Below are 27,790 nucleotides of genomic sequence, written 5' to 3' on the forward strand. Positions count from 1 at the left end.
TGTATGTATTCGTCCAAATATTATTGCTTTGAAAAGCAACGGCTGTCCATCCTTCAGCAAAGTGTCTAGACCCAGAAGATGATGACACGTATTGTGTCCCCACTTCACGGGATTGTGAGGTAATCTTGTTGGGTAGGGTCGAAGGTGGTGATTGCTCCAATCCAACGAGGCAAACCCAAGGACAAATTCTTGGATTTAATTTTAGTACCGAATTACGAATTTAACCTTTCCAAGGTGCATGGGCAGTGACGATAGCCCCAAAGAAGAAGACTCCCGGGATGCTCTCAAATTACTTTCTTTCTTTCATTTGTCTCTTCTGCCCTTTCATTATTTATAAAATGGAAAATACACTTTGTTTCCAATAGTTTCCTTTTTTTCTTAACACGTGGCATCAAATGATAGGTGGTATGATAATTATGTTATTATATGTAGCTATCTTTATATTATCCATTTCATCCGACCACATCCACATGAAAAGAATTTTCCATCAAATTGGGATCTAGGAGTTCATATCTCAGTTGGTTATAGGCTAAGACAGTTGGAGTGGTATATTATCTAGGCCAAATGACTATTTCCCACTAAAGGTTTGATGTTTTCTCAAGTTTTCACCCTTTAATTATAGAAACACCAAACACCCACCCATGGTCGATTAAATTTAACAAAACTCTAACGGTGGTAAGGGTAAAATCGTTATTTTCGCTATAATATTAAAAATAAACTAAAATAGAATCTATTTTGCCCCCCTAAACTTTAAAAACTAAAATTTTTCCCCAGCCTAAGTTTTAAAAAATCACCGTTTCACCCTAGGGTTTCGTTTTGAAATCTCCGGCTCCATTGCCGACGGCCTCTCTCTCCCGAAGCTTCCTCTCCTTCCGACGAACTCTTTCCTCCCATTTGAACGTCCGATCGGAGTCGGAGAAGCCGTGGAAGACAAAGAACTTCGTCGGGGAAGACGAAGTTCTTCGTCTTCCCAAACGAAGACGAGACGACTCGTCGTCCTCGGGAAGACGAGTCGTCTTCATTTGGGAAGACGATCATCTTCCCAAACGACGAAGACGAGATCGATTGATCTGGTCTTCATTGTCTGGGAAGACGATTTCTCTTCCTAGACGACTTCTCTCTGCGTCGGATGCGTAGTGCAAGAGTTGAGGGCGGTCGTCGGTGGAAGAGAATCTCCTCTTCGTCGTTTGGGAAGATGATTTCTCTTCCCAGACGACTTCTCTTTGCGTCGGATGCGTAGTGCAATAGTTGAGGGCGGTCGTCGGTGGAAGAGAAACCGTCGGGAGAGGAAGACGGCCGGTGATGACGCCGGAGAAAGTGAAAGGGTTTGAAAATAAACCCTAAGGGGGGAAATGTAATCTTTTCAAACTTAGCTTTGAGAAAAAATGTTAGTTTTTAAATTTTTAGAGTGGAAAATGAGATTAAATTTACCACCGTTAGGGTTTTGTTAAATCTAACCGGTCATGCGTGAGTGTTTGGTGTTTCTATAGTTAAAGGGTGAAAACTTGCGAAAACTTGCGAAAACATCAAACTTTGGGTGGGAAATAGTCATTTGGCCTATTATCTAACAAGTACTATGAAATTCTACCAATGAAAATTACGTAATCTCTCACAAGTGATTGATTATAATCAATATGCTTTTAAAATTGTTTATTTTGCTATTTGAAAATCTAAGTTTATTGATATGGTATTTAAGTTTTTTAGCGTCAATTTGATTATGTGACAGTTTTGATTACAAATTACTCTTCCTTTGTCTCCATGCAATCCTAATCCTATAGGAAAAGAGAAAATGTTAATAGGGTAAATACATAATTTCACACACTTATATCATAATACAATGAATCTGAACATCTTGCGATGATATGACACATAGATGAGAAGTGATCTGATAGTTTGTGTCATGAGATTATATTCATATTGTGTCAATTCAGGTTTTGTATCAGAAACCTTCACCTCTAACTTGACCTAGATAAAAATTATGTTAAAAATTTTAACCCCAACTTGACCTTATAATATTTGAATTAATCCGATCCGATCCAATATGATTATGAAATTATCTATTATTTTCACTTTTAAAGTATTTTTATCATTTTATTTTTTTAACCAAATTACCTCAACTTATTATTAATAAAATACACGATATAATATTTGTCTTAATGACAAATACTCTAAAAATTTATATACTAAAATTTTTAAAATACGTCAATAATCTAATTAACCAAATCAAATTCTTATTATTTAATAATAAAATAAAAATATTTAAATAAAAATAATAAGAATAATTATAATTAAATAAATATATAATTATTAAAATAATATTTTTGTAAAATATTTATATCAATTCAAACTATATTAAATTATTTTTTATATAAATATTAATACTATTTAATTTAATTTTAAATATAATTAGATTAATTTAAAATAAATTTTATATTAAAAATTTTAATCATAATCTTATATTTTTTATACTATATTAAAAATTATCACCAATAGTCTTGGCTCCATGGCTGCCATAGACTACTAAGACGATTTGTACTGACGCACATACCAGAGATGACGAAGATGGCGTAAAGTTTCGGTTGACTTTAAAAGAAAGGAAATCTACAGACGGCAGTGCTTGCACAGTTGCGCTTAATCCTGGGGACTCCGCTGCTGGGATGTCAAAACAGCTTTTTGTGTACGGCGACAAATATAGAGTGGGACCTATGCCAATCTGTCAATCAGATGGATTCACGACCATTTATCTCACTTCTAGGTGGACCCTACCACGTTATTTTTAGATTCTAATAATTAATTAATAAAAGTAAATAGGCCATCCTTCCTTTCTTCCCTATCCGTGCAAGTGGAATGCAATTGTTGTGGACCAAATTGTGATGGTGGATCGGATCCTACATTTTTACAGGCATGGGGACGACCCCTCGAGCAGACTCGCTATTCGGTTCAATTATGACACTAACCAGCCTGTCTTAAAATTTCATTTCTTCAAATTGCATATAGAAAATAATTAATAAATAATTAAATTACAAAATATAATTATAATTTTTAAATCAAATTTGAATTAATTATTTCCATTTTAATTGAATATATAATATATAATTAATAATATATAAGTTATGAAATTTAATTATTAATATTTTAAGTTGATTTAAAATCAATATTTTTTAATTTAAATTTAAATTTAAATTCAAATATTTAAATCTTAAACTTATTTAACATGATATATATATCCAATCAAATTGAGTTTATACCTAATATGAGTTTGGCCCTAATACAACTTCACTGGTTTGCTCCGACCGTAGTGGGAACCACAACCTGGGTAAGCCACTAAGGACGTGGGTACAGACCCACTTGCTCAAGGCGGTGCCCGTTTCAGTTTTATTGGATAGAGACCCTAGTTACGGATGGACCTGCCTGTTTGTGTTTTCTTATTGGACCCCACCACCTATACAAACCCACTTTGCCTAGCGACACCACCCCACTAATGGAATTTTGACACGCATTTCTCTAATTTATATCAATTTGGTGGGGGTACCAATCTACTTATGGGGCCTGGACCTGGTCCTTTTTATATACCGGACTATCTCTTCATACCCCACATTAAAAAACAAAAATAAAGTTCAGACTTTTATCCCATGGATTAGTGTCTACCACCTCTTACATATGCTCCAGAATGGACGATATAGATTGTTGTGATGTCAGGTCGTACGGAGATCAATCTTATTATATTGAATCTTTGGTCTGGCTCCAGAATGCTCCAGATTGTTGTGATGTCAGAATGCTCCAGAATTGACTTGTTCAAGTTTTAGCTCAACTTATTTAAATCTTTGAAAAAAAAGAATAATCAATAATTGTTTAAAAACTATAAAGAATAAGAAGAATCACCAATAAATAAAATTTGATTAATGTTTAATATAATATGAGTTGACTCAAGCTCGACTCAAATCTATAATAATTACTTTAAACTCGAACTCATTCAAATTAGTTGAAAATGTTATTGAAAAGTTGCTGATAAAATAAATAATATCATTAATAGGATAAATAGTATTACTAAAAAGAGATTTGAGTTAAACTTCAATCAAATGGAAGCTTTAATATGAATTTATCTTAAATCAAACCAAACATTGAGTCGAGCTGACTTAGTTTGGATCCAACTCTTCTAGTAAGTAAATTTTTTAATGTGATAACATTGATATAATAAAAGGATTTGAGCTCAAATTAAGATTTATTCCATTTCAACTAAACTCTTGAGAGTCCAACATTGATACGAGTTTGAGCAACTTTAATCAAATTCACTACTGATTAGCCATCAAAACTTTGACAAACCCGTATAACCTGGTAAATCATTTTTATTTCATGAATTTCCGAATCAATCATTTTAGTGAGTAAATTTTTTAGTGTGATGACATCGACATAATAAAAAAATTTGAGCTCGAACTAAGATTTTTTCAATTTCAGCTCAATTCTTGAGAGTTTAACATTGGTATGAATTTGAGTAACTCTAATCAAATCCACTATTGATTAGCTATCAAAGCTTTGACAAACCCATTTAGCATGATAAATCGTTTTCATTTCATGTATTTTCAAATCAAATTTATCTCGTACATGTGAATCTTTTTTAATATAATTATTCAAAAATAAATAAATATTATATTTCTTACATATTAATTATATGATAGTAGTTCTCGTCATCATCCAATTGACATCACATTAATAATAGAATTTACATTATTATCATGTGATTATATTACATAAAAAGTCCCAAAAAAAGATAGAAGTTTTGATGATTTGCTAAATCCAGATGGATTTACTTCGAACTCTAACTAGTCTTTCCCAACTCAATTCAATTTGTTTCAATCCTAATACTAACACAAAGTATGAGTTCGAGTAACCCTAATCAAATCTACAATTTGTGCTTCTTTTCAAACATAATAGTATAATACCGAACCGAGATAATTCAAAGAAACTAAAATAAAATAAAATATTCAATTACGTTGAGTGAGAGCGCCTCAGGGAACTAGAAACGACGTCGTTGGATTCACTGAAGATATATTTTCACGAAGCGGAGGCTCGAAGAGGATCACTATTCGTATTTCTAGGGTTTTTCTAACTCTGTTGAATTTTCTTCAAATCATCAAACATGCAACTGACGCTGGAATTCGGGTAAATTATTATTCTGTCTTTATTCTGAAGAATCTGAACTTATCTATGTTTTGACTCTGATCTTAATTTTTTCTTTGGGTTCAATTTATTTTTGAAAAAATAAGGAAAAAAATCCATGCTTTGTGAAGTATAAGCATCCTGCCATATGAAATATTGAAATTCGAACAAGCATAAGTGTTATCAAGCATGCGCTTTATATCTGCAGTGAATTCAGGTGCACTCTATCGTGTCCTGCCATATGAAATATTGAAACTTTTTCTGGTTAAATTCTTTTTTTTTGACATAATGCAGTGGAGGGTTAGAGCTTCTTTGTGAGTCTATAAAGGTCCATAATGTCAACGTTGATCCACCAAAGGAAGAAGAGAAGGTGAATTTTTCATATGCATAATTGTTCTAAAAAGTCTAGTATATTAAATTTTTATTTTTTGTTATTGTACTTTTCAGTTAACTATGAAATATTTGCTTTCTTGGGTTCGCACCAATCTGATAAAGGAGAGGCCTGAAATGTTCATGAAAGCGGATACTGTGTAAGTTTTGAGTTATGTTGGTGCTATAAAATATTGCAGTAATGAGGAAAGCAGGAGCTTTACCTTTACTCAATATAATACCAAATATATTTGGGACCTCTTATTAGAAACTAATATCATGCATTTTTCTTACTTGAGGCTTTGGGATGTCAAGCAGGAGACCTGGTGTTCTAGTACTTGTCAATGATTGTGATTGGGAGCTGAGCGGCCAGCTCGACATGACATTAGAAGACAAGGATGTGGTTGTTTTTATTTCAACTTTACATGGTGGATAGTGTCAAAATGTTTGATGATAGGCACTTCACTTGTTATTAGAAGATTCTTGAAGTTTGCATTGTAGCCTTGTTTGGGCATTGAAGATGAATTATTGAAACATATAGAGTGAAATGAAGGATTTTGCTATCTTATTATCCCTCTAATTGCCTTATTTCATGTTAATTCTATCACGCACACAGCCTTCAAGCAACAGCATGAAAGACATGAGTAGTTTTTAGTGGCATGGATTTAACACTCTTCTGCAAGAAAGGTTGTATTGAAGTGGGTGGAATGTGAGCAAGGCTTCAGCACATTCCACACTTAGAAATCCCCAGTAATTTTTGTTCTTTTAAGTGCAATGTTAGTACAATATCATTGGCCCTGTAAAAACATCAAGCTCATTCTAAAAACATATTCTTCTTCAGATCTAGCATTTATGCTCAAACAGGTACTAAGATTAACCAGGCAGAACCCCGACTGTTTGTGTAGCATGATGGTAAGCAGTGTGTTTGAGTTGTGATACAGGATGGGTGGGTTGCACCAGACGACTTGTTTGGGTCAACTATTGAAGCTTGTGAAATGCTGTGACTGCTAGCCTGCCATTAAGGTTGGATTTGATTTGAGCTTTTCAAATGCAAATTTTGAGTTTGAATCAAATCTGTTGAGTTTGATTCAATGATTAGACTTATTTTTATTAAAAAAAACTAAGTTTGAATTGATCTAAATATTTGTGTTTGAGTTATTTCAGATTGAATCTAAAATTAAATTATTTTTAAATTGAGTTTGAGCCATGATTCATTTATCTCGAATCAACTCTTTTTTATTCGATTGATCTCAAATTGGGTTTTGTTCGGATTTGACTTATATCAAATTCAATCACAATTGTTAGATACAAACCTAGACACCTCGATGATCAGACCTTGTCTTAGAATCAAATGATAAAGTATTGTGCATTTACTGGTTAATTGATCTCAAATTGACTCTTTTGTATTTGATTGATTTTGAATTGAGTTTCATTTAGGTTTGACTTGGATTGAATCGAATTGCGTGATAAAGTATTATGCATTAGTTGGTTCATTGATCTCAAATTGATTTTTTTGTATTCGATCAATTTCGAATTGAGTTTGACTTGAATTGGGTTTTATATTAAGAGGTTGAGTGACGGGGTGTATGTATACGTATGTTAATGTTTGAGGGCGGGATTTGAAATAAAAGGGGAGTGAAGTCAATCAGTGAGAATATGACAAAAGACCAAAAATAAAAAATAAAAAATACGACTAATGTTGAGAGTGGAATTTGAATCCATGCCCTTCCGGACCAGAACCTTCATCTGGCGCCTTAGACCAACTCGGCTGTGTCAGCTTTGGACGATAAGTGCAAACGCTAAGACTAATAATTACAAGATCAAAACAAATTATATTTTAAATTGCCACTGCACAACAATTCATTTCAATCGAAGGGGACTCAAAACTGCCTATGCCAGACAAAACATTGCTGGCACGCATGGCAGAATTGGCATTTGGTTTATACCAAATCTACAGCTGAAGACCTACTTCAACTTTTGTATGTGGTTTAGATATCCTTACGAGACACAGACATCTGTGCCATTGGATACATCAAACCACATCCATATAAATATCAAGGGTATTCGTATTTGTGCCATGCAACAATTAAGTTAAAAAAAATAAAAAAAAATAATAGAGATTGTCATGGTAACGAAACCACCAAAGAGAAATAAAACAACAAAAAGGGGTTTCATTTGGCAGCTCAATTCAATGAGAGGTCACCAGCCTCCTTTTGTTAACTCGGGAAATTGCATAAGAAAAAAGTAGCAAGTGGGGTGTAAACATTTTGCTCATTATTATGCCTTCTGTTTTCCTTTTCTTACTCTCTCTAATTCTTCTTCAGCTTCTTCCAACGTTTTCTTTAGATTGCTTATTCTCCGTTCCAATTCTTCTACTGACCCTCGACTAGTCAATGGTTGATATGGTGTCATAAAATGCTGTGAAAATGACTTAAGAGCTTCAACACCGGTGACCTATTATAACCAAAATCTAACCATTAATATATATATATATATAGTCATAGTGACGCTTAACTGTATACACGATAACCAACTTCAGCTTTTAAAAATCATTATGGAGCAAGCCCCACAAATTACAGAATTAAATGGAAAAATACATCTAAAGAAGCCAGAATTAAGAGCAGAAAGAACAGAGATAATGAGCAGTTAAGTTGATAATAAATCTGGAGCGATCACAGGAATACCATGGGCTTATATTTTTCAGGCAATGGGTAGTCATGCTTTGGAATAAAAAAATGTTAAGATATCCAGATATTCACAAAATTATCAGATCAATAAAATTAAGATAACACTGCATCCTGTATGCTTAAACCAACGAGGCAAATAAAAAGTTGAGAATTTTATAAATCTCAACATAAAGCCTTAGTAATTTACCTCTTGCGGGAGCAATGGCAACTTAGTTATGTTGAAATCATCGTACAACATGTAGAATTGATCAAGGTACTTTTGTTGCATCCGCATTCTAGCTCTAAGCAGCTTGGATTCAACATCTACAATTGCATTACAAACCTATTGATGGTTAAGATTTTTATAGAAACAAGAATATAAAGGGCAAAATTAGGGCCATAATACAAACCTTCCTCATCAAAAAGTACTTGGTTAATGATAATATTGTGTGTATCTATCTCAAATTTGGTGAGTTCCTGCACCAGTCTCTCAGTTTCATAGAGAGAAAGGAACTCTGGAATACAAACACAGACGAATGTTGTCAAGTCCTGCCAGCAGAGAAACATGGTATGGGAACTTCATAAAAGAATGTGACATTAAAAAATAAATAAAAAATTAGTATTTTCTTTTCTTTTATAAGAAAATCTACTTATATCAGCAATAGATTCTGATTAGAGATACAACTTGTGCACAGGATCTTACTGGGTCTTTAAACTGCTTATTAACTCGTTCAATCACATCCTTCATGCCCTCAAGCCTTCCCAAGAGAGCATCCTCCCCAAAATCATCATTCATACCAAACATACGGGTCATCTGTAATGAACAGTTTCAAAATTAACCAATCACATCTTAAAATTAACCAGAAGTTGAAATGATAGAAGACAATGATAAGTCTATATCTAAACACTTAAAAGTATAAAATCACATCTAGTTTCCCAAGTTCACATGGAACCAAGCATATAACAATTATGCAAGACCAGCTATTCAACAGCAATTACAAAATAAATAAGGCCCATCTTTGTTCTTACAGAAGTTTAGTAGTTGTTGCATATGAAAACAGTGTAATTGTGTCCAAGTGAAAAGAAAGAAGAACAACAGAAGAAATCTGACCATCACACATGATAGATGCATAACCTTACTACTCTCAGATATCAAAAGTAAGAGCTTTAAACGAATAAACATCTCAGCTAGACGGTAACATATAAAGAAGATGACACACACAAAGCCCACCCCCCACATCTAGCACTTCTTCTCGTGGTGGATTAAATTTGAACTAAATTTACTTAAACGAAAACCTAGATGGAAAAATTGCATGTTAAATGACTAATATGATGACAACCAATAAGTAAGCACCTCTTAAAACCTGATAACAGAAAAGGTAAATCAAAACAGTGTAACAAAAATGAGAAATATTGGTTTCAGCTGGTGATAATAGATAAGCAAAAACAACAAGTATCAGAATCTTAACAAGAAAGGAAGCTTAAATATGAAAAAATTAGGCATTACTGTTACACTACACTAGATTACACACTCCATATGATCAGAGAGAGGTAACAGAAACTTCAAAGTGGCGAAGCATACTAGTTGATGCATCCTATGTCCTTGAGTAATTCCCAAAATTATCGTATGAGAAGACAAATAATAAATCAGACAAATGACCAAATTCCATATAAATTATGAAGAAAAGAAAAACTGGTTGCTAACGTAAAAGACATAGAAGCTTAAGTTTTGGCAATTCCCAAATGTAGACCCCTCATGTCATTAACCACAGACATGCTATGGCCAAACCTCTATTTTCTACAACCTCAAAATTATACTTGACAAAGTGTAAGTACGTACCTGACTCATTAATCCACCAAACTTATTTTTCAAAGACATCATCTTATTAAGCCCCTTCTCTAAAGTTGACGGAAATTGTAATAGCCTGAGTGTATGGCCTGTTGGTGCTGTATCAAATACTATAACAGAATAATCCATTGTCTGTACCAATCTGTGCAGAATTTATAAGTGCAGACAGAATTAGATTATAGATGGTAAATAAATTAATTCAATAGAATATGAAGCAAGCTGAGAGGATACACATCAAGGTTTTACTTTTCCCCAGTTTCTATTTGATTAGTCTACTCAACTCTAACTAATGTTCAAGAAACTAAAAATGAATGAAAGCCCTTGAGTCCTGTAAACTTAATTATTTCTTGGCATCGAAGCAAAATTAGATAAATTAATATTTCGAATTAGCTCTCAGAGATAAAATAAGAATGTAGGTTCCAAGACCAAGAATAAAATATAAGTGATCTAAGATCCTTACAATGATTAATCCACTAGGAAAAATAAAGATATGCAATCAAATGAACAGAAGCAAGAATCTTACTTCAGCATTTCTGCGAAGCTCATAGCCTCGTCAATACCAGGAATTGCATTTGCCAGCTCAGAAATCAAGCCATCCATCCCGTCACTAGATCCCATGTCTTCTTCAACAGCAGGATCCACCTCCTATAGACAATTGAGACCCAGCAAAGAAATCTCAGATATTGACCAAGAAACCCACAATGGCGAACCAACAAATACTTAAATGACAAATTTATCATAAAAAATCGAAATTCCCAATAAATTAAACAAGCCCGATAAGCGGTAAGGAAAAATAAAAAGGTACCATAGCATAAAGATTTGAGAAGCCGTTAACCAAAGTAGGAGTTTTGGTGAAGCGTTGCTGAAAGGCATCGCCGAGATTGTGAGCTGGGTCAGTGGATATGATCAAAACAGAAGGTCGGACTTCGGCCAAAAGGATCGAGAGAATCGAACTACATGTCGTTTTGCCAACACCGCCTTTGCCTCCAACGAAGACCCACTTGAGGCTGTCCTGCTCCAATATGTTCTTTACGCTTCCCTCAGGGAATTCTTGATCTTCCATCTTTTATTCTTTCAATTAATACGGTTTGCTTCTTTTCAATCTCAATTCCGAAGAAACGATTCCAATCAATTTAACCATGCGAAGAACGCAACGGTGAGTAAATAGTTTCCACTTAATTAACCGTTCAAAATACCCCTCATGATTGTCATATTATCGGATGGATCCAAATATATCATAATTTACTCACAAAACCCACTCCTCAGTTTAGTTGTCTCCATTTAATTATACATGTCGATTTATATTTAATTTAAAATTATTTAATTATATAATAATATATAATTAATAATTTATATAATTCAATTAGTTAAATTTATTTGAACTCGAAAAGATACATTATACCATATGTGTTAAACTTATATTACAAGATTTTTTTTCTTTTATTTTCACATAACCCTTTATTAGGGTGTGAAACTAATTAAACATAAATAACTTTTTCGTAAGGTTAGCTATCAATCATTATTCATATAGCTTCGAAACTGAATTTAAGAGAGATTTTTTAATAATTATACTGTCCTAAAAGTTTACATAAAGGTTAGTTATATCTTTTATATTTTATAACCTTAAAATTAAAAAAGAAAAAAACCCTAGTATACTTGCGGTTTTTGTCTTCTCACATATTATCCATGATTAAACAGCTCACAAAGATCGTGAAGAAATCTATTCGGTAGAAATTTCAAATTTAAGGGCACATGTGACATTTCAACTGAAAATATAAAACAGGCAAGGCAAGGGCATTACAGACATTTGAAGTTTCTTCAATTCCACTCACTTTGTCCAGTTGACATCTGTCATTTTCCGTTAGATTATTTAACGATCAGTCTACGGAGGGATCAATCACCGAAAGATATAAGACTAAAGAGGGACAAGTACATCACCATGGTCGAAAGATCAGAGGATATATTTGTAATTGTGCTATAACGTATTAATAGAGAGAGTTGTAGTTAAAGCAGGTGGCAACGATGGAGGAAATACAAATGAAGAGTGAAGGAATTAAGGTTACATTCAACAGCCTACTTTCACCCAAGTACCCAGATAGTGTTATTGTTCCATCTGCAATTACTCGAGCCAGGGTTCCAGCTTCTGTTGAAAGTAGTCCACCATTGAAGGTTCCTCGCGAAAGCCTCGATGACATGACCCGAGATAGCAGCGACAAATTCACACCTGAATGAAATGAATTTGTGTACTTACCCAGTTAGTTTCAGTTTAATAATGGACAACTGCAGGCGCATCGAACAAGTGCATTGAGCTGTTAAGTATTATATATAGGCCCTTACCTTCAAGAACTTCAGCTGCCACAAAGGTGATAAGTGCTGAGCCAACATATTGAGGGACTGAATAAGGGACCAATATATGAAAGCTCAGGAGTATGCCAATGCACACCATAATTTCAGATGCTAGAAGAACTTGCCTGCCATCGGCATAGAAATAAATATGCTGTTGATTTTAATATGAGCAAAAAGCATAATCATAGTGACTTCCTCACAACTGAAGATTTACCTTTCTTCAAACATATTGCTGATGTAGTTCCCAACAATGATGTTTACAGGAAGCACTGTTAGCCCAAGACATGCGAGAAAAATTGCCACGCTGCTGGTTGACCATATAAAGTAATGTTGAGTGATGACACTTGATTCAGCAAGCAGAATCTCCATTGCATATTTGAGCATAAAATAAACAAACAGTTGAACCTACAGTAAGAGAAAAGCATGATAAGAAGTCATGTATAATGCTTAACTAGTGCATACAGAGTAGCAAATAGAAGTAACTCTAAATCAGTAAAGCTTCAATACGCAATAAGATTGTCAAACTTTTATGTAGCTTATGCTCCTTTGCACCTTAACAGATGGCGTAAGTAACCGATATGCTGACACAATTGAAGTGACAGGTTTGGGAATTTTCTCAGACTCATCGTCGTAGTCATCATCATCAAGTTCTTGATTTTCATGCCCATCTTTCTGCTTAGCTTCAGAGCTCAAAAGCAAAGGATGGGTAGAACCATTTTCTACAGCATAACTTACCAATAGCCCTGCAAGAAGCAAGACACAATCAATTACATAAAACCACAACATAAATATCTGAAAGAGCCCAGCTCATTTTCTGCTTAGCAATGTACCGTGTCTAGGCCAGCCCTACTCATTGTAAAGTTCCAAGTCAAAAGGAGTAAAATATGCCTTGATATAGTTAATACTATCAGCCACTAGACTGATGTAGACAAGAAGTAGGACTAGGACTGAGAGTAGAATAAGATGAAACAATAAAGTTTTAATAACAAACATGTCTCTTTATGTGCCTCGATGATACCTTGATAAATTTAAATTATCGATTATGAGGTAAGAAAATCCTTACTTAAACATATAGAAGAGATAGAATGCCATAAACTAAATATTAAAAAAAAATAAAAGTAGAAAAAGTATTATGCAAATTGCAGAACCCAAGTATTCAATCTTGTTGACGAACCAGCATTTGAATCCTGCTGTATGGAATTCTCTTTTGTCTCTAGAGCAGGCTCTCTAAAGGAAATCCACAACCACAATAAATAGACAAGCCATGAAAGAGCCATGACCCAACCAGGCAAAGTGTCCTCATTAAATGTGAATTTGTAAAACTTAAAATTAGTTTGAAATAAGCAAGCAAGAGCAGGGCCACAAGCCATTCCTAGTGCACTGGCACTGACAAAACCTGCAGAAGCCTGCATTCGCAACTTAAGCGGAACGCAGTCACTGATATAACGCCTGTTAACAGCTCTTGCAGAACCTAACCTGAAGTATGATAACAGCAATCGGTTAGACTGTCAAAGATAAATGAGTTCCAAATTGGTCATGCATCACTCACCCACAAAATAGTCGACCAGCCAGAAGAACTGCTATCGAATTAAGATCATAAGCCAGTGCATACAAGGTGTTTCCAATTAGAAGAACGATGCTACTGAAAACAAGGGGTTTCAGGTATGATCTATTTGACCATGCACTAAAATAAATGGAGGAAAACACTTGTGCCACTGCCATTGACCCAATTATAACACCACAAACGGTTGCCGCAGCTCCAAGGCTGAGAGAGTAGTTATCCGCAGTAGGGACAATAATATATGTATTGACCATATATAGAAATGTGTTCACCAAGTTCAGGAGAAGCGACATAAAATGATATCTCTGCTCAACAACATAGTCTTCAGATGGACTAGGTAACTCATCTGGCATGATAAAAGCATGCTTTCCCAAAAACTCAAGGAAATTTGTTGAGTTTGATAACCTGTTAACAGCTGCTTTAATAGAATCAACCACAGGATCCTGCAAATTTTTAACAGAGCATATTCTTCACTCAATATGCAATTCTACCAAGTACAATTTGAAACAATCAAAAACATGGATTATTGATTCATAAAATGCAGTAAATAGATACATAAGACAGTTATAAGGGCAAATTTATGCTCAATATTAACGTCAAAAAAAATCATGTCCTAACACACATGCTGAAGTCCTGAATAGGATTTCTTCGTACTCAAATTCAGGACTAATGAAGCCTTCCTAGAATAACACATGCGGTGACTGCTTAAACATCCTCTGTAATTCTGTGTCCTGTGTCTATCAGCTAAAAAGTTTGTTCTCGTACTGTTCAACCATTTCTCATAAAAAGAATTCGTTCAAATTTTAAACTCCACATTGTTCAGAAAGGGAAAAGAAGAATAACAACATAGAATAATATTAATGGGTGGAAGAGAAAACCGGGTGGGATAAAGCAGGCTGATCATATATTGATACGTAGTTCCCATGGTGGTTTTGAAGGTCCGCAAGATTACGAGATATTGCTCCAACAACAGCTCCAATGCCCTACATATACATATTTGGATGATATAAACAATTATATTGAGAAGAAGAATTTTGATTGGAAATTGGATACACTACCACTTGCTTAAACACTTGTTGCAATTGGGAATAAGGATGATTAGCTCGGGTCTTGACATAGTAATCTGTAAATCTGTAGCCAAAGCGCTTATCAAATTTTTTCAAAATCTTACGCAACCCAGTAGCATTCATCTCAACAAAAAAAAGAAGCCTTAAAAGATCCCTTCCAACTGCTCTGTAAGATTCTTGTAATTCAGAAATCCTTGATGCATCTTGATGCTCTGTTAGGACATCATGCTGTTCTCCAAGAACTGATAACCTACTAGCTATTGCTCCTTGTTGTTCCAACAGAAACAAGACAATCTTTTCAATCTGAAAATTTTGAAAGAAGCAAAATATTTTCAATATGAAAATTCAAGTGGGAAGGAAGTGAAAAATATTACACTTACTTGAGCATCAAGCATTCTTGCGAAATCCTGAAGAACATGAAGGCGATTTTCAGTTCCGAGTTGAATTTGTTGCGCGTATCGGTTTACATTCTTCTTCAACAATTTATAATTGATATAGTATCTGAAAAAAAATCATTCAGAAAAAAATAATGAGAAATTTGTCAATAATAATTTCTGAAAGTTACATGTTCTACATACCCCTGCCATTCTTGAATTTGTGTTTCTTTCAACTTCTTTCCAAAGGCAACCATCTTTCAGGGAAAAAACTGAGATTGTCAAACACAACAAAGAACACAATTCTATCAGATTTCAGTGGAAAACAAATATTTAGGTACAAAATATTCAGATATTCACTAAAAATATTCAGGTACAAAGTTTATTTTTAAAAAAAAAAAAAAAAAACCCTGAAATGTTACACTTGTCACGTGAGCTGGGAAAGGAAAAGAAACCCAAAAATGGAAATAAAGAAAATCCAAGAAAGAATAAAATCAAGCAATGAAAATAGAAAAAGAATTTTAGTTATCACTATAAGAATAATTACCAGTATTAACCCTTTTCTTGAACATCATGTTGACACATAGCTATAGGACTGAATTTAATCTGAGTTACCCTAATTTGAATTTGAGTTGGGATATAAGAAGTCAAGTTTGAATGAATTCAACGCAACAAAAGTTTTAGTTTAAGGATCTCAAAACTATTCTTTTAAATTCAAACCTATTTAAAACAAAATTTTATAAGCTCAGATCAAATCTAACTTTTATGCAAAAGATAAAAATAATATAAGTAAAAAGAGATATCACCGATCACTACTTAATAATGCAGCTAAAAAATTTGTATTGTAGTTAATAAAATCTTTATACGAGAATGAGTATATAGCTCAAATGATTGTGTGACCCCAGTACAATTCCTACCCTTTTTTTATTTTCCTTTTGAATATTTATATACTTAATATTTTATATTAATTTTTACCATTAATTGTGGCCATGTAAAAAATAAAAATTGACCAGCATTAGTTTACAAAGCTCAGACTTCTGGTCATGGTGACTCTGTTTGAAAATGAAACTTGAGAAGTTTAAAACTGTAGTTTCCAGATTAAAGAAATATGAAAAACCTGCACTCTTGCTCTTTATAATATTCATGCATGCACATGCAGGCGGTGTGAAGTTGACTTACAGTCGGTGTTTTCTGAGAAGAAGAAGTGCAGATTATGAAGGCTTCAAACGGGACCGAATTTGCTTTGAAAGGAAGCTTCACAAGGTGTAGTTATACTTTTAACAAAAGTTGCACCAGAGCAAGAGGGGAAGATGAGATATATGGATCAATTGGGAAATGACTGTTCTTCTTTGCTGGTTCACGAGTAAAAAGTCTTCGCTATTTGCCACCACTACCAATACACGTGTCAATCTTTCACTCGTTGGGTTTTTTTAAATCTTTCCCAACCTAACCGATCCTGAACACTCTTTAGTTCAAGTTTAATTAAAATGAAAAATTGTTGGATTTGAATTTATTGAATCAATATTAAAGATTGTTTGAGTTTGATTAGAATGAAAATAATTTAATTCAAGTTTAATTTAAAATTATAGTTCAAATTTATTATTCAAATTCGTAGCTTATTAATAAAACGACGTCGTTTAATAATTATTTAACATAATTCGAATTGAGACATCACCCATCTATCTAGCTTGCGAGTCAAACTCTGTATAGCTCAAGTTTGACTTAGTTTTAAAAAGAGTCGAAGCTCTTAATCGGAACTCGATTTATATTGAAAGTAAATAAATTCGAACCAAGTAAAATAAAGCTAAATCGGCTTTTGAGCCCAAGACAATTTGGTTCGAGTTCAACCCTGTTTTCCACTAGTGTCTTCAACAGGTAAGGTGGATTCGATCCAAGATTATTTGAATCAAATTAATAATTTAGTTCAAACTAGCTAATTTCAAGTTAAAGTATTAGTTGAATAGTTTGATTTGAGATCAATTTTATTTTTCATTTAGTCATAATATTCATTTCATTGATAATATTGTTATCCTCCTTACGAAAATTTTTATTTGGTTGATGACTATTTGATTTTATATATATATATATATATATATATATATATCAATTCAAACAAACTTAAATTCAAAATTGAATTGATATTATAGCTTTGATTCAAATTCGAATGAGTGAAACTCAATTAAGATAGGATGAAATCCACTACCAACTCATGTATTTAAATTCTCCAAAAAGAGCTTTATTACTTTCTTGGTTTTAATAATTCAGTGTGGATGTTTGCAATGTAGTTACTTGGAATGATTGATATGGCATATTCTCAAGCATCAAAATAAAATACTGGCCAAAGCTGTGGAAAAAGGGGAAACCAAAAGCTGAACTAGAATGGATTATTATGGTGCCTTAATTAGCAAGAGACAAACAACATTAGTTAAAAAGGTGGAAGACCCTATTCCACTTGTTCACTTGATCTTATCCAGTTGTTTAGTGATTGTGCGTCTCCTCTCCTGGTCTCTGTAATTTGTAATGTCAACACCAGCACTAACAAAAGATTCTGTGCCAAACAAAGTGCATCTGACTGTGAGTGGCAATAGATTATTTTTGTGCAAACCTGAATCTTGTGGTCTCTTTATTGTTTTTGTGGAGGAGGAGGAGAACATAGTGACAAATTGACTGATTAGTATTGCTAGGATAAAGGATCCATTGGTGGATAAAAACTCCATCATGGAAGTATTGAGACATAACTAAGATAAAGCAATCACTCCAAGTGGAGGTTTCAGATCATCAAATCGATTACAATATATACTGATATCGATAGATTTCAATATGTGATATTTTGTCGATTAAAAGAAAAATCAAACTTTTAACCTATGGCTGGAATAGATTGGGCTAAACTACAAGACTTATCTTGATATTGACTCAAATAGAATAAACTTGATATGAGATTTGTTTAAGATCAATAAAATAAAACTCAAATTAAGTTATAAAACAATTTAATTCTGAATTTGATTTGAACAAATCGAACTTAAATATTCAAATTAGTTTGAATTTAACTCGGTTGATGAAATTAAACAAAAATCTGAAATCAAATTTAACTTATTTGATTTAAGCTTGAATTTTAAAGAGTTAGACTAATTTTAACTTTGCGTTAACCCTGATGAAAATCCAACTTTTTTGAAGATAATCAATAAGTTGAAGTGGTAGATGGTTATCGAGACAAAAGAGATATGTGGTTTTGTAATATTAAGATAGGGATTAAGAATGGATTGTAATAGACTCAAATTCAACTATATATTAACTAAAATGAGTTAAACTCAAATTAGAAAGTCACCAACAGATTCATTTTTTTTAAATATTTTTATTTTTTAATAATTATTCTTTTTCATTTCAATGTTTTTAGATAATTTCTTTAGTGAATTCATCAACAATTAGGGTTTTTTTTATGACTCAAGCTAAGCATGAATTGATGGGGACAGATTTTTTGGGCCAATAATGTGGCCAAGACAAGCCCACCCGGTAAATATCGTTTTCCACTTTTGAGTGGATAATAACAAGCCGATTCTTGTGATTCAAGATGCTTACAATTCTTCTTCTTCTTACTTTTGGATTGAATAATTGACGAATACTTTTACATTTTATATGACAAAAAAAGACATGATATGCTTAAAACTTTAAATTCTGAATGGAATGTAATTTATATGACAAGTCAAAGGAAACATCATGTCATCTACATCTATTGGATTCAAGAATCGACCCCATCACCAACTTTCCAACACTCTTCTTCTATTTTTATTGACCCCAAAAACGACTCTCAATCCACATAATCATTTATTTAATGAAAAACGTACAATTATCCCTCCTGCCAGCGTCCCTGTATTCTATTTTGGTGACTTCTGAATGAACCTTTCTTTATACAGCGGTCTACTTGTATTAAAGGGTGGTGTGTACTATAAAGATTAGCAGGTTTTTAGGGTTTTCAATTTTTGTATCCAGAGAAGAGAGACAGATTCAACCGCTCTTTGAGAACTGGTTTTTCCTTCCTTGAGTTCTCTGAGAAAATCTGCGTGTTCTTGTTTTGTTTAAGTTTATTTATGTCAATATTCCAATAGATTTCATAACTGGAATTATGATATACCACCAACAAAAACTAGCCCTATTCCCATGTGTTTGATGTGCATATGTGTCACTGTCACGTAATGAGTAGAATTTTGCTAGTTTATTACATGTTTGATAAATATACAATATATTATAAGTATGGAATTAAGGTATAAGTGTGAAAAATCGAAATTTATATTACACAAAATCAATTGACTTGTATTAAGGTTCAATCTCTCATACTTATGTAAGAACCATAAGTAATTTAGAATGTATTAAAAATTAATATAATACAATAACTCCAATACAGTGAAACCCCCCTTATGTAAGAGGCACGTTCAAACAAACCGGAAAGCTCTTCTAGATTTCTTTTTGACCACCATAAATTGAACAATTAAAATGATGCATGTAACACAATTTTTACAAGTTGAATATTTATTTCAACTAAAACACCTACTATTACATTTATACACCATAAATCCAAAACATAATGTCAAACAAACATAAATTATAGCTCATTTAAATTGAATACAAATAAAGAAAACTTTATCATCAATGTGCTCCTTCGAAAAGTATATATCTATTGGAAAAAGGCAAATGGATCTCTTCACCTACCATCCTCTATACAGCATTTTCGACCTGTATCGGACCGGCCGGGAACTCATAACAAACTTGGTTTGAGTCACAATTAAAACTTACTTTAATTATCAGACCGAACTGATTTGCGGTAGAGACATTAGTATCAACCCATGGACTGGCCAAAGTGACAGATATATGAAGAACAAATATTGGAGATGAAGAAGGAAAGATTGTTGGCATCTTGTTTTTTATATAATATTGCCTTGTGCTTTTGTTGCCTTTACCTTTAATTATTTTATATAATACTGAGAAAAGAAAATGATTCTCCTGTTTTATTGAGTTTGCGTGCAGCCTGTGCCAAAGGAAGGTGCACTTTGTATGCATATTTTTGCACTTTGTATATCATATTGAGGTTATTCGAATTCTGAAAGTTTGTAAATGATCTTTAGCCTTTTATCACTCAAAACCAACTCATAAAATCAAACATGGCGTTTTTTCTATATGAACATGATATATTTGTTTTTTATATATTTTATATCGATACGGTTTTTGTTATAGAATGGTTACTCAATGCGACAAATTTATCAAAATTATTATACATTTCATCGGGTTTTCCCAACAAGAAAGGAAAAGAGGGCAAATTCTACTAACAAAGTTTTTGTGTGATATTTTGCATCCTGTTACAAGGTACTTTGTGTTTTTTTCACGGAGGAGAAAACAGAAGAGCAAAAGAGAAAAAGAAACTAATCTAACTTCTTAATGTTATGATCTCAACAAGCAAGCTACCTTGTGAGCATGCTAGGTTGAGAAGGAGTAATCTTGATCACAAGTCCCGGGAACACATCGTCAGGATCATGAATATGAGGATTACGCTCAACTATAAAAGGGTCGCCGCACTTATCGCTGATGGTGTGAAGGGTTTCTCCTTCTCCAACAACATAAATTTCATCACAAGGTCGCACTAGAAACTGGCTACCTTTGATTTTTATATCATCGTAAGTGATACTAGGACGACTAGTACTACTTCTTGACTCTCTAAAAATGCTGAGCAAAAAAAGAGCTACAAGTACAAAGGCACAGTACCAAGCAACAGAATCAGCAACAGCTCTGGAAGTGAGCATATGCCTCTTTGAATTGGAGAGCTTGGAAGCCATGGAGAACTTTTTTAAAATAGGAGAGAGATTAGAGAGGAGAAGAGAAGGGAAAGTAGTAGAAAGAAGAGATGATGGGGAGTTAAATATATAAAGGCAGCGAAGTTGAAGGCATGAGGGTCAGTTTTGGCGGTTTTAATGGATGGTAGTTGGAATATTGAATAAAAATGGCAGCGATAGTCAAGTGTTAGTGAACGTAACCCACCTGCTTGTCTCCTAACCCACAGAACTACAACAATCCAATTGTGATCTTTTTTATATAATAATATTTAACCTTAAAAGACCCCATGTTCGATCCAAGGCAAATTACTGTACAAACTTTAGTGAGGCTCATCCACACTACTCGACTTTGTCAACAACTTCCATGCATCACATTTAAAGAGAAGGTAGAAACTGGAAAAGTGGGAGGTGGGATATTTTTTATTAAATCCTAAAACTATCATGCATCACATTTAAAGAGAACTGGGATCAAATTACAAGGTGAAACAAAAGCAGAGGAATAAGAACGTAGGAGCCCACAGTTCAAGTGCAGAAAGAAAATGAACATACAAGCAAAATCATTTAGTACAAAATAAAATTACCACATACATGTTCTTTGTTATGCGTATAGGTTACTTCCAAGTTTCCTCTTTCAGTAGCAACCCAAACTTTTATCGTCTGGTCCAAAGAACAGGACAACATATATTGATCTCAACATAGAAGAGATATTGGTGTATCAGTATGGCTGTCTAGTGTCATAACACACTGTAAATCAGGAAATACTTAAACTAGACCAAACAACAAATATTTCTTAATACTTCTACATCAGGTTAAACATATATATGGATAAGTTCAATATCATATGCATATTAAAATAAAAATTAAATAGACATCATCTCCATAACAAAATACAACTTGCCCTTATTGTACTGTCCATAGAAAGAGTAAAGCATTTTGCGCCCAACAATTAAATATGTCACAACAGTGACCTCTTAGACATCCCGCTCAAAAATAAGGATTCTCAGTTCCAGAACTGCCTTTCCATAACAAATTACCAACATTCCTGCAAAACCCAATGAATCAATTAACTTTCCAGACCAATTTAATGACCAAAAAAGATTGTGCAAAAATCCAAATTGCAAATTTGATTTTGATGTGTTAAACAACAAACAGGGCACATCAAATTCACAAAAATATGTGGTGAATAAAGACATCAAGAATGTTTTCACTGTCAAAAGATCAACAGAACTTTTATTGATAATGAACACACTAAAAACTATATCAATTGCAGAAAATAATCTAAATTGTTTAAGTTACCCGTGCCCCAGCAAACAACATTTCATTAGCAACAATCATGCAATAGACTTGGCCGACTGGTTCATTGAGGTTAAATTCAGCTGAGGACTCAATATTCCATGCCTACAACATTAGCAACAAACACAAAATCAACTTTGACGACAAAGCTATGAAGTTAAAAGATGGAATAGATTACAATAAAGGAATCAAAGAAATATAATTAGCTATAGGCTAACCTTAACAACATTGGGCATGCATATAAAGACCCATGGCCCCTCACAAATCAAACAACCAACTTCATCACCAAGATTGATTACACTAGCACATTGACCAGTATGACAGTCCCAAAGTCGTACGGTTTCGTCTCTACTGCCTGAATAAAGCTTGTCTGACCCTAAAGGAAGGGCAATCCCACTGAAAGCCTGCCATTGAATATTTAAACATTCCACATGTTTCCTTAAAATCATAAATAAATTATAGAAGTGTAAAACCATAATAATAAAAATTGACAAGCCAAATATGAGACCAAAACATTATATCCATCAACCATGCAATGAACTGGTACACGTCTGTCAAATTACCTCCTTCATTGAAGCCAAACAGAGGTTAAAAATAAACGTAACCTGAAAAACAGATCAGAGACCACAAGCATACCTTTTTGTGCCGGGTCAAGCCTTGCCAGCATTGAGATCCCAATCCTGCAAAACCATGAATGTATAAACCAGCAGTTATCACCTTTCACGCAATTTCCAGATAGCCAGTGTTGACAGACCTTTGTTGGAGTATTCAGAGTACTTATTTCGTTTCCTGACTCAACATTTCGAGTAGAAGAAGTCAAAGGGTTCTTTGGTCTGTTATAATCAGGGATCTTTCTGATTCGACTACGCCTAATTCCATCTTCTGACCCACTGGAAGTCCATACATTCTTTCGGCTACCATAGTTGGGATGTTTCCTCGGCCAGTTTTCAGGTAACTCACTTGAAATTTCAGGGTTAATACAAGGGGTTGTTGGTTGTGAATGCAAAAGACTACAGGGTTCTCCATATTGCACTTCTTAAGCATATCGAATTTACAAAATATGCTGCTAGAAGGCTATCGTCCAACAAGTAAAGATGATCGTTTCCTTCGATATGAAAGTCTCCTGGTACCTTAACGTCGACACTATAATGAAGAAAGATATAGAGAGAGGATCAATGAGCAGCATAGACATATTAGCCATTGACAATGATCTCGTGTTTATTTAATCTGTAACCAATCTAGTCTCTGAACGAATCATTCAATACCTAAGCCGACCTCTTACCAAATTAATACTGAGTCTGCTTGTGGAAACGTAGATAACAAATTGGGTTTTGTATGATTTGAAAAGGTCCTCGTTATTTAGTTCAGATGAAGAATTGAGTGTCTGACATATATACATGATTGTCGTCTTTTCTGCCCATTACCAAATCATGAGGAAACAGCAGATATTGCCGTATGGCAGTGCCCTTTTCACTATAATTCAGAATGCAGCAACAGTTGGTTGATTTTATTAGTAGGAATATCGACCTACATAGCACAACTTAACAATAGTAATAATAGAATACAACAGCATAACATTATCATCAAGCTCTTGACATGTAGCTAAGTGTAACATTTTCGTGAGAATGAGTGAACCACACAGCAAACTACAGTATTAACAACATTGACACCAATCTCTCATCTCTTGTTCTTCTTTTTTTTGCCGGTTCATCATCTCAGTTATCATAGGAAGAGCTGCTCCTGATAAAAGAACCACGGCGGTGGCCACCCACAATGGCATCTTTAAGGCGTGCTATCGGACGGAGCATCCTGTTAGCCCTCTGCTCAAATGTTGATTACAAATAAAGTCAATAGAAATAACAAAAAGTTGATGGAAACTCAGAGACAAACATCTAACAGATTTTCAAATATAACAACTCACACACATCAATGAGCAGCTTACCACATGGACAATGATAAATAATTATATGTTTGCCTACAAGCTTTAATCAATCCTGATTTCTAAAGCATATCAATTTTATTTCTTCAAAATTGAGCATATTTAGCAGGCTGCATATAATCAAGAACTAGAAGTACTTCCCACAAAATTAACTGAAACCATTACAAGAAGGTAGAAAATGTTCGTGCATGATTGTCATCAGAAACTAGCAATGAGCTTAAGTTGAGCATATTTAGCAAGCTACATATAATCAAGAACTAGAAGTACTTCCCACAAAATTAACTGAAACCGTTACAAGAAGGTAGAAAATGTTTGTGCATGATTGTCATCAGAAATTAGCAATGAGCTTTCAAAGTTAAGAAGCATTATCAGGTGGGTTTTCACACTGATTCAGGATAGATGTCAGGATTAAATCCACCAAAACCAAATTATCAATTAAGAGCAGCAGGAAAATTTTTGTGCTCTCAACAATAAAGGAACAGTGGAGAGACTGTCAACTCTATCATCGATGTAAAAAAAGAATCATATGTCACACAATAATGAAAGAAGATTGAATCGTTTATTTTTTGAAGAATCAGCAGTTAATTATTTACATCATCTTGACAATAGACTTACATGTGTAATATCACATACATGACATTTTTTTTATAGTCATCTTGGTTTAAGTCCTCCATATTATTGAATTACAAAATCTATCAAAGGATATCATTACAGATAGCAATGCTATGATTGGCTTGTAAACTCTATTAAGTGAATTTTAAACATCCAACTAATCATCAAATCAAGAGAGTAAGACTGCATTATTCCTTGTGGAAAAAAAAAAAGTTAAGCCGAAACTTTCAGGATCAGAGCTAATTCCTGAGATTTTTACTTGTGTCAAGCGCAGTGATGCAGAAACTCAATTAATACATAACATGCAGAAGATGCTAGTAAATAACCAAAAAGAAATTTCTAAACCTCTCATTTTCCAGTTCAGTAACAAAGAAAATAATATCTGGAAAACTTTAAGCTCCCAATTTCACATTTTAGTTTATGTACCATGCAAGCATGTTGGTTTTATTAACATATTAACTAATTATATAGAGTCCCACGACATTGCAATGCAAATAGAGAAAGAGGACAGAAGAAAAACACCAAAAAGAACAGACTTGTAAATACTATATAGTTGACTGTTTACTCATAATTATTTAAGTGGAAAGCAGCAATCCACGTACCTCCTCACTGATGCTAAGCTGCCACTTCAGCTGCAAGGCTTGCCACCTTTCTTGCTGCCATCGCTGCCCAATAAGTACAAGACCCATGACAGCTGCTGCAATGAAAATGGACCAAACAGCATTTGCTTCTTTTGCATGAGCATACAAGGAACTTGCCCTTCTTTTCCACCATGCTTCACAAGGAAGGTCAGATGCAGCACATTTATCATCTTTTACATGCTTCAGGGCTTTTGATGCATCTGCAGGAAGATCAATGCCTTGCTCAGAATGTTCAGTTTGTTCAGTTTCTATGTTCTCATCATACATGGTTGATCCACCGAAAACTGCTTCACTATGAAATGAACCAAATGTAGCTGCACTACAAATACTCCCTTCTTTATCACTCAAATTTAATCCAGGTAGAGGTGTCCCTTCTTCAAACTCTGTGCCAGGAATGGATAGCCTGTTGCCCTTCTCATCTAAAAACTGGATTCCTGGAAACTCATTATGTACACTCAACCTTTTAAAAGTCCAATTCTCATCATCATCTTTTCCACTGGATCTAGCCCCTTCATCAGCTCCAACTTCATTGATTACATCCTTACCTACAGTCTCATTACATATCTCACTCTTAGCAGGTCCAGGATCCAAAGGCAGATTTTCATGTTCACTGGGTGGAAAGACAAAGTGCCCAGACATGAACAATGCCCGAGTAATTTCTGCTTCAGTCTCCCCATTTGCATCACCCTCATCATCATTCTTTGGTTCAACATTTGCAGGACCAGGTGCAGCAGCATATGCAGACGCTGTAAGTGATACAACTTCCCATTCATTCCCACGAGAAGCATTCCCAGGTCCCTCCTCACTATCAGCCATCCTCCAAAATGTATTATTCTGTCATTTTTATGCATAAAAAAAATAGTAAATAATAAACATTACGGTGAGAAAACATGTGGATGCTTTCAAACACCATACTAAGAAACAATAACTTAATTGTGATTCCGCTACCCTACCTTGCTCTTTCCCTTTACTGGGTCAATAAAGATCTTGCTAAAAATGTACAAAATAAAGTCCAGTAAATATAAAAAATTCTACAACTTGGGCTAGAGGGTTATATATGACAATCAAATAAAAATTACTAGATTTCTTTAGGCAAGTGGGGTGACCCATAAATATCACAAAAACCATTACCAGATTTCTTGGGCGAAATGTGAAGACAGCAGATCTTCTAAATGCAATAAAAGGTACTTATTCCTTGAAATCACATAAAAACTAAGCAATTCTCCACAAGCAAAAGTCACACTTAGTACCATTTATACAAAATTTCATAAAAGGATACGAGAATCACATGTCAAAATTGTCTGTTTGGCTTCCAGAAACAAACAGAAAATTCACCTGAAAATATCAATCCCTACTCATACAACAAGCAACGAATTTAATTCTACCTGAAAATATTTATCAACACCCAATCCGTTAAATTCCAATCTTATGCTGTCAACCAACATCACAAAAAAAAAATGATTCTCTTATAATGAATTTGTCGGAAACAATTAACTAATCACAACCGAGAAAAAAAAATTAGATTTCATATACGGCCGTTTACATACAGGTAGTACTTTAATTGATAGCATGAGACCAAATAAATCGATTGATGTTCTCGGTTTTTACAAAGTTGTATTCCGATGGATGTAAAATTTCGGTTATGATCAATATGATATTAGCGACAATAATTTCTTCGATATCCATTAATGGCTGACAGCAATAAGGAAACCCTAAGTAAAAACAACTTACCCTCGATTGATATTAAGAAACCGAAAAAGAAAACCGAAATTGCAGTCGTGAAGCTCTGACTTTGGAGAATTGTTGATTCACAAACAAAATCGATATGGTTGATTGTTTAAAGAGAGAGAATCTATATGGAACTTGCTTTCACGTATTCTCTGCAGAGAAGGGACACGGTTACTACACCAATTTGCCATTGGATGTCTGCCATCTGGATGAGATAATATAATTAACCCACGTCCCTATTGTTTAGAAGTACATGCGTTGATAGTTAAAACCATCAAGTACGCATGTTACAACTTAAGCAAGTAACAAGGAAAATTCTTAAAAGCGGTTTGGTTGTCCTGTGCTTACCGCTCAGAAGGGTATATATAC

At 34.0% G+C, this 27,790-nt stretch overlaps 5 protein-coding genes and 1 pseudogene across 8 annotated transcripts; 1 reads left to right on the forward strand and 5 right to left on the reverse strand.

Moving 5' to 3' along the window:
* The first annotated feature begins 4,830 nt into the window (after positions 1 to 4,830).
* LOC123222877 (ubiquitin-related modifier 1 homolog 2-like) lies at positions 4,831 to 6,106 on the forward strand. Of its 2 annotated transcripts, XM_044645889.1 has the most exons (5): positions 4,831 to 5,160; positions 5,265 to 5,374; positions 5,463 to 5,527; positions 5,605 to 5,687; positions 5,845 to 6,106. In XM_044645889.1, exons 2-5 carry the CDS (start codon positions 5,347 to 5,349, stop codon positions 5,960 to 5,962), a joined length of 294 nt encoding a protein of 97 aa, XP_044501824.1. In that variant the 5' UTR covers positions 4,831 to 5,160; positions 5,265 to 5,346; the 3' UTR covers positions 5,963 to 6,106. The 2 variants fall into 2 exon arrangements, with proteins under 2 accessions (XP_044501824.1, XP_044501823.1); XM_044645888.1 differs by lacking the exon at positions 5,265 to 5,374 and having other exon boundaries at positions 4,836 to 5,160; positions 5,452 to 5,527.
* A 1,571-nt stretch (positions 6,107 to 7,677) lies between these two features.
* Positions 7,678 to 11,176, reverse strand: LOC123222590 (ATPase GET3A-like). The gene is made up of 7 exons (XM_044645440.1): positions 10,847 to 11,176; positions 10,565 to 10,686; positions 10,033 to 10,183; positions 8,896 to 9,006; positions 8,603 to 8,741; positions 8,401 to 8,516; positions 7,678 to 7,980 (listed from the first exon to the last, which is right to left on the reverse strand). The coding sequence occupies exons 1-7, from the start codon at positions 11,102 to 11,104 to the stop codon at positions 7,804 to 7,806; spliced, it is 1,074 nt and encodes a 357-aa protein (XP_044501375.1). The 5' UTR covers positions 11,105 to 11,176; the 3' UTR covers positions 7,678 to 7,803.
* A 571-nt stretch (positions 11,177 to 11,747) lies between these two features.
* On the reverse strand, positions 11,748 to 16,737 carry LOC123222754 (SPX domain-containing membrane protein At4g22990-like). Of its 2 annotated transcripts, none has more exons than XM_044645693.1 (11): positions 16,569 to 16,737; positions 15,594 to 15,661; positions 15,396 to 15,516; positions 15,007 to 15,318; positions 14,827 to 14,931; positions 13,937 to 14,391; positions 13,562 to 13,863; positions 12,940 to 13,130; positions 12,602 to 12,792; positions 12,379 to 12,512; positions 11,748 to 12,265 (listed from the first exon to the last, which is right to left on the reverse strand). In XM_044645693.1, the coding sequence occupies exons 2-11, from the start codon at positions 15,644 to 15,646 to the stop codon at positions 12,027 to 12,029; spliced, it is 2,103 nt and encodes a 700-aa protein (XP_044501628.1). In that variant the 5' UTR covers positions 15,647 to 15,661; positions 16,569 to 16,737; the 3' UTR covers positions 11,748 to 12,026. The 2 variants fall into 2 exon arrangements, with proteins under 2 accessions (XP_044501628.1, XP_044501629.1); XM_044645694.1 differs by lacking the exon at positions 16,569 to 16,737 and adding an exon at positions 15,937 to 16,074.
* Positions 16,738 to 20,701: 3,964 nt separating this feature from the next.
* Positions 20,702 to 21,287, reverse strand: LOC123224510. The gene has a single exon (XM_044648198.1). The coding sequence runs from the start codon at positions 21,209 to 21,211 to the stop codon at positions 20,840 to 20,842; it is 372 nt and encodes a 123-aa protein (XP_044504133.1). The 5' UTR covers positions 21,212 to 21,287; the 3' UTR covers positions 20,702 to 20,839.
* Positions 21,288 to 21,769: 482 nt separating this feature from the next.
* Positions 21,770 to 23,702, reverse strand: LOC123223322 (annotated as a pseudogene).
* Positions 23,703 to 23,987: 285 nt separating this feature from the next.
* LOC123222880 (ATG8-interacting protein 1-like) lies at positions 23,988 to 27,721 on the reverse strand. 2 transcript variants are annotated; one of them, XM_044645893.1, is made up of 4 exons: positions 27,425 to 27,721; positions 27,029 to 27,078; positions 25,655 to 26,527; positions 23,988 to 24,321 (listed from the first exon to the last, which is right to left on the reverse strand). In XM_044645893.1, exons 3-4 carry the CDS (start codon positions 26,507 to 26,509, stop codon positions 24,217 to 24,219), a joined length of 960 nt encoding a protein of 319 aa, XP_044501828.1. In that variant the 5' UTR covers positions 26,510 to 26,527; positions 27,029 to 27,078; positions 27,425 to 27,721; the 3' UTR covers positions 23,988 to 24,216. The 2 variants fall into 2 exon arrangements, with proteins under 2 accessions (XP_044501828.1, XP_044501827.1); XM_044645892.1 differs by lacking the exon at positions 27,029 to 27,078 and having other exon boundaries at positions 27,425 to 27,713.
* Positions 27,722 to 27,790: the final 69 nt, after the last annotated feature.

Source organism: Mangifera indica, chromosome 8 (genome assembly GCF_011075055.1).
Source record: "Mangifera indica cultivar Alphonso chromosome 8, CATAS_Mindica_2.1, whole genome shotgun sequence".
Classification (NCBI taxonomy): Eukaryota; Viridiplantae; Streptophyta; class Magnoliopsida; order Sapindales; family Anacardiaceae; genus Mangifera; species Mangifera indica.